This window comes from Berghia stephanieae, chromosome 4 (genome assembly GCF_034508935.2).
Source record: "Berghia stephanieae isolate SIO BIC M18660-M18661 chromosome 4, UCSD_Bste_1.3, whole genome shotgun sequence".
In the NCBI taxonomy this organism is placed as follows: Eukaryota; Metazoa; Mollusca; class Gastropoda; order Nudibranchia; family Aeolidiidae; genus Berghia; species Berghia stephanieae.
The window spans coordinates 39195823-39202727 of record NC_088363.1 but is presented as its reverse complement, the minus strand read 5'-3'; the positions used below and the strand labels follow the sequence as shown (position 1 = coordinate 39202727).

General features: G+C 36.8%; 1 protein-coding gene across 1 annotated transcript in view; it reads right to left on the bottom strand.

Moving 5' to 3' along the window:
* Positions 1-2: 2 nt before the first annotated feature.
* LOC144971769 (DNA repair protein RAD50-like) overlaps positions 3-6905 on the bottom strand; it is a gene marked incomplete at its 3' end in the record, with an annotated part of 10193 nt that continues 3290 nt past the window's right edge. Inside the window, 7 exon segments of the mRNA XM_078912842.1 lie at positions 3-174; positions 2491-2624; positions 5048-5721; positions 5980-6200; positions 6329-6334; positions 6406-6732; positions 6734-6897. Of these exon segments, the coding sequence (XP_078768968.1) occupies positions 3-174; positions 2491-2624; positions 5048-5721; positions 5980-6200; positions 6329-6334; positions 6406-6732; positions 6734-6897 (1698 nt within the window).

Genomic DNA, 6905 nt, shown 5'->3' with positions numbered 1-6905 from the left:
GTGTGAAGGTCCTCAACACGTCTCATGGTGAGGCGAGACAGCCCTTCATCATTCTTGCTGACTTCAATATACTGACTGACATAGTCAGCCCTGCCGAGAAGTTCCACAAAATCTGTATCATGGGTGATCACCACGAGCTGAAAGTGTCGAATAGTGTGCCTATCCTTGATGATTCTGGTGGGATGAGAATTATCACATTTTTGAGCTTATTTTCATTATTTTTTTAATGCTATAAACGATTACTAAAAAAATGTTATCCCTTTATTATTATAATTGTTAGAGTAATTTGTTCAGAGAGATTACTATTGGCCAATGTCCTAAAATAAACATTTGACTTGACATTACCTACAGAAGAAAAGGGAAAGTGATGTCTTGTGGTATGACACTTGCCTTAGGATTGGAAGGTCCTGGGTTCGAGTCCTGAGTAGCGTGTAGTTGAGTCCTTGGAAAAGGCTCTTTACTCACATTCACTGTACTCGAGTGTAAAATGAGTACCTAGCCGCTAACAGTGTTGTCACTCCCCCCCCTCAAAAATGGTATATCCCCTAACAGTAACAGGCGTAAGTGTTTTGTCCTACATGTTAAGTGTTTCTGTGGCCAGGGACCCCTTGTCAAGTGCTGTGAGCAAGTTTAGTGGATATTGCGCTGTATAAAAGCTCAACTTTTGGTATTTTTTTTTTTTTTGGGGGGGGGGGGGTTTGTTGGTATTTGGTGGATATGCTTTCGGATGAATGGTGCTATTTCCTGTTAGATGACCTATGTTTATGGACCAATTCATCTCATGCACTGTGTGTATTGCTAATAATAATAATAATAATAATAATAATAATAAGAGGTGTAAGAAGTGGAAGAAGACTGGTGACGATGATGATGATAATAGGAAGTAGACTGATGATGATGATGATAATAATTATAGGAAGAAAACTGATGATGATGATGATGATAATAATAATAATAATAGGAAAAAGATTGATGATGATGGTGATGATAATATTAATCATAAAAAGAAGAGAATTGAATAGTTTGTTTGTTGTTTTGTTTTTAAGGGTTTTACGGCGCTTGTAACACATTTAGGTTATATCAGCGCCAGTAAAAAGGAAGAAAATGGGACAGTAAAAAGTTCTAGAATTACAATTAAAGCACCCAAGAAAAAGTAAGACATAGGGGAACTGGGAACAAATAGGGATCAGATGTAGATTCCAAGAGCATAACACCAATGCACCTAGTTTGAGATCACCTATAAGTCTCATCCAGACAAGCACAAAATCCAACAAAGAGGAATACACTCAAATGCCTACATTATACATTAAAATAACAATAATACATTACAGAGAGATGATTTACAAGGAAAAAAATATCATCTCCCAAAACAATAACTATGCATTTGACTGTTTCCCTCCCATCTAGGACTAGGACTCCGGCCAGGGCCAGGACAAAACCAAGTAATATCGTGCCAAGACAAAGACAGAAAGCAAGTTGGAAAACAGATATAAGGGGATAGAAGACACAGTATGTACCCCCCTGCCCACTATGGGAGGTCAGGATCCCCACCCAGGAATTGAATAGTCAAAAAAAACTCTAGATTGACAATAAAAGGACATAAGAAAAAGTAAGACAAAGGGGACAGGGTCAAATAGGGAACAGATGTAGAGTCCAAAAACACACTATCTGTGTATACTTTAAGTTAAAAGTTTATGTTTGATTGAGGACGATAATGTTGTTGCTAATAGTAATAAAAAATAAAACCTGACATTTTTTCTTATTTTAGGGGAATTGATAGGTCAGTTGGCAAAGCACTCGATTCACAAGTAAAAGGGATCGAGTTTGACCTCTGGTGAAGTTGACAGTGATTGCGTAGTTGGGTCTGTTAGACCTGGTGGAAAGTACTTTGCAATAGACTAGCGTCCTATCCAAAGGGTATCAAGCAATTGCTATTGTCGATTTCACGTTTTAGAAACTGGGATAACCCTTGGCTCGATAGGCCTTGTGACTCCAAAGGTCAATTATTTTTTTTCTACTCATTTCAACCATAAAATCTCTCTTATGTTTATCTGCTTCAGATGTTAATGTGGTGATAAATATTTGTTACAGTGAATGACATAATTAGTCGGATGGTGAAAAGGTTGGAACTGAAGTATTGCTAAGTTTGGTTAGAAGGTCAATTTTTATCAAAAATGAGTTCTTGTCATAAATGATTAAATCAACCCTTTTGTACATCTTTGGGAAATATCAAAGCTTAATTTCACTTCTCAATATTTTTTACAGCTAGTCAAGTTGAAAAACTATGGAATTTGAGAAAAGTTGCTGGATACCTTTCCCATACATCTGACCATAACTTCATGAAAAATCGCCCGATTTACTTTGAATAAAGATTAAAATGCTCTGGAGAACACATTCATTCAGAAAATGCAATTCTCCAAAATATTCACCTTCCGACTGATTATGTCATGCAATGACACATTTTCAAAGGAAATCAAACCAATGTCTTACTCCACAAGAGCCAGAGCCAAACTCTCAATGTTCTCCCTGTCCAGGTTAGTGGTTGGTTCGTCCAGGGCCAGCACTCCACAGTTGACACAAAACGTCTCAGCCAAGGCAAGGCGGATGATGAGGGATGCAAGGACCTATCAAAATGAAAAAATTTGAACATTTGTGTCGTGAGTTAACCCAAAAGATCTCAGCCAAGGCAAGACGGATGATGAGGGATGCAAGGACCCATCAAAATGAAAAAATTTGAACATTTGTGTCGTGAGTTAACCCAAAAGATCTCAGCCAAGGCAAGACGGATGATGAGGGGAGCAAGGTCCTAACAAAATGAAAAAATTTAATAATAATAATAATAGATCTTTATTGTCCATAAATATGGCAATTTGTCATTTACTTACACTTGTTATAACGTAAAACGATAACTGTAACATTGGACAGATATTTCACTCCTACTTATTTTCTCTCTCTCTCTCTCTCTCTCTCTCTCTCTCTCTCTCTCTCTCTCTCTCTCTCTCTCTCTCTCTCTCTCTCTCTTGTTTGTTTGTTGCTTTAGGTCTCTTCCAACACAATTGAGGTTATATGAGAGACCGCTGAAACAAAAAAACAAGCAATCTAATAAAAATAGTACAAATGTAAATCAAAATCATAACCTAAAGATATCATAAGCTAAATTATAAATAACCAAGAACAAACAGGCAGAAGATTTACAGAAAGAAAAAAAATCCCCTGTCAAAAATACAATCACAAACCAAAGAAGCAGGATAGGCTAGTAAAGAGAAGAAGAAATGACATCACTATCGGATCGTACACCCATGCGAACATCATAGGTATATGATTCAAGGGTGATGCTCCCATCCAACCACCCGCACTCTCTCTCTCTCTCTCTCTCTCTCTCTCTCTCTCTCTCTCTCTCTCTCTCTCTCTCTCTCTCTCTCTCTTCCTCTCTTTCTTTCACACGTGCGATATACACAACATAAACATATTCATTTCGTTTTCAATTTGTTACGATTGTGGCAATTCGACACCAAAAATTATCATCATTATCAATTGGTCAGTTAATCTTACATTAAATAAATTAATTAGTTAATCAGTCAACGAATCAATCCTTGGTTTTTCTGTACCATATGAAATATTCAAAATTATTATTGTTGATGGAACGAACGTTGATTTATACTTGTTAGTTCTACATTTAATCTGACAAAACCTTCTCCCAGATGGTAAAAGACTAAATTCATGGTATAAAATAAATTTGAACATTTGTGTCCTGAGTTAACCCAAAAGATCTCAGCCAAGGCAAGGCGGATGATGAGGGATGCAAGGACCTATCAAAATGAAAAAATTTGAACATTTGTGTCGTGGCTAGACTAAAGGTGCTTCAAGGTGAAAACTATCGAATCCATGAAGTTAATACAAATGTAAAGAGCAATCTCTCCTGGGTAGAATTGGAGTTTACATTTTCAAAATATCTCTTAATTATAGGCAAAGTTGGGGATCATGATAGCTCAGTTGGTAGAGCGCTTTCAGCATGTAAAATTTGCAGGCAAATAAAGGCTTATTATGCAAATTAAAATTTTATTGATTAATATTGTGGGAATTAGGATAGATCAAGATGTATCTTTTGAAGATCGACAATCAAAATTGGCCCAGTAATAAAGTCGGTAGGAATGCGCAATTATATCTGGCAAGCAAAACTGGAAACGGTAGATTTAACTACAACATTCAAAGCATGGAGTGGCTTTTGATGAGGGCAAATCACAAAATTAAAAAGGCTTATTACACACAAGCACTTACCTATTTTAATGATTATACTAATATTACTAATATATGAATCAAGTTAGACCATGACAAATTTTTTGAGCAATCAAATGTCAAAATCGGTTCAGTATAAAATTCCTTAAAATTAGGTACGCGCAAAAATAATCTAGTTTTTTTGTTTATTTTTACATAAAGGCAAACCTAGATCAATGACTGTAGAATATGGGATGGAATAAATTGAACTTAAACTTAAAATGAATCAGAAAATTCAAATTACTGTACAAAATTGTAAAAGGAACAATAATTTTTAGTTTTTCAAAATTTTAATGTGTGGCAATGAGGTCTAGTGGTATGACACTTGCCTTCAGATCAGAAAGTCAAGGAGTCGAGTCCCGTTCTGAGTGGTGCATAGAAGAATCCTTGGAAAAGGCTCTTTACCCACATTATATCACCATACTCAGGTGTAAAATTAATACCTAGCCGTAAACATAAAAATCATTAAAAAATCATAATATCACCTTAAAGGCATCATGTCTCATCCTACATGTTAGATGTTGCTGTTGGCTAGGAACACCTTGTATAGTGCTTTGAGAACGTTTAGTAGATATTGCCCTATATAAATGCTCTAGTTTTTATTTGGATCTTTTTTTTTTTTTTTAGCAAAATACGTCTTTTTCATGTGTTACTTTTGTATCTATTCTTCAAAACTTGATTGTAATGATCATTTTGTGCTGTTCAAAATCGCAAAATACAGAACCTGTAATTTAAAATTACGATTGGAAAGGGTTAAGAATGTAAATATTACCTTTTGTCCAGCGCTGCATCTGCCTCTCATGTCAATCGGGATATTATTTTTTATCATCACCACCCGGTAGTTGTAATTCCGTCTGGCCTTAATCTGTTCACTTCCATCCCCCTCCGATCGAATCTCAATGGTGTCGATATCATTGCCCTGGTATGTTCTTCTCCATAGATGTAAGATTATACGATTTATCTCCTCCATTTTTGCATTGTGATAACGCATAATTGCCTGATCCATGGCTGAATAGTATTTATCCAAATCCCTGGAGGCAATTTCCATAGTTTTGTTTTTAATCACTTCATCGTTATACTTTTTGTCAGCATCTTTGTAATAGCTGGAATGTAGCTCTTTCTTTTTGCTTCTAATCTCATCCTTAAAGCCCTGCTGTCTTCCCGAAGCTCTGTGGAGGTCAAGGGTCAAACTTTTTTCTTCTGCTAAAAGATTTTGTCTCTCTCTCTCCAGGTTCCTCACATCAAATTGCTTTAATTTATCATTTAAATCATCAACTTTGATGATCAGTGTTTTTATTTCGTCTTGCTTTTTAAACAGTTGCAGTGAATCTTGAAGTTCTCTTTCTCTCGTCTGCTGAGAGGCGATATCTTCCCGAAGTGTGTTCAATTCACTGGTAACTTTTTGATATTTTTCGGCGAGTCGTTTTTCCAACGGGGGGCCATTTTCTTTTGCCCGTTTTGCCGAAAATGTAGCTTTTTTTCATTATTTAGCTTTCCAGCTTCCCCAACTTTTAAAAAAATCCGTAACGTCTGGTTTGATTCACTTTTCCTTTTTTCTAACGTGGAGTCCCTTTTTTCACCTTTTCATCGTTTTTCCCAAAGGGGGTTTGATTTGGATCGGTTTTTCAATACCCTTTTCTTAGTTGGTATTTCACAGTAAAGGGGCCCCTTTTTTCAAGGTTTTTTTGCTGTAGCCCCCTTAATTTTCAGCCCCAATTTTTCCTTTGGTTCTCAATCTTTGAATGAGATCTTGGAACTCACTCATCTGGTCTCTCTTATGGTTCAATGTTCGACTGATATTCTCTAATTCCAGCTGTTTCTTCTGTTTCTCTGCAACGACAACTTTAATAGACCGACCCGATCCACTACCTGGCAGCATTGCTGATTGCGATGCACCCTCCCCCCTTTCCACTTCTCCTTTATATCTTCCCTCAAAACAAAACTGAAAGCATCCCCCCTGACGATTTCAAAACGGATTCTTTTTGCCATCAGTTCTTCCCTTTTTTCTTTTTACCCCGCTTTACTTTTTTATCTCCTTTCCAAATTTTTTCACTTTTTGCTTTCAAATCAGGGATATTGTCTTCCTTGATGGCTTTGATACTCTCCTCCTGGCTTTAACTGATAAGTCACTATTTCTTCTGTTGCAATTCCATTTCTTGTTCAGCTTTACGCATGTTGTGAGGAACTTTCCTCCTGGTCTCCTCAAGTTTGAGTATCAACTCTCGGACTTCCTGGTCTCTCTCAAAGCCTCGATGACACAGGGGGCAGTTTGGATTGTTCTTTTCCAGACCCCTGATGTATTTCATTATCATATGATCAGCTCCCAATAAAGAGCCTTTCTCCTCCTGTGCTTGTGTTAAATTCTTTTGAACTTCACCGAGTTCCTCCTCAAAGTCTTGACTTTCACAAATACAAATCACCCTTTTCCTTTTGCCCCCCCTTCTGTCGAGCTGTTTGGTTTTTGATTTCCCGCTTCTTTTTGGACAAATTAGTTCTCAATGTACTGAGATCTGAATTGCACTTCTTCACACTGTCTGACTGGTTGCTTTTGTAAGTTTCAATACTCAAACGTAGATCATCGACAGGCATATGACCCAACAATCCTACAATGTTGTCTTCGTGGTAATTTT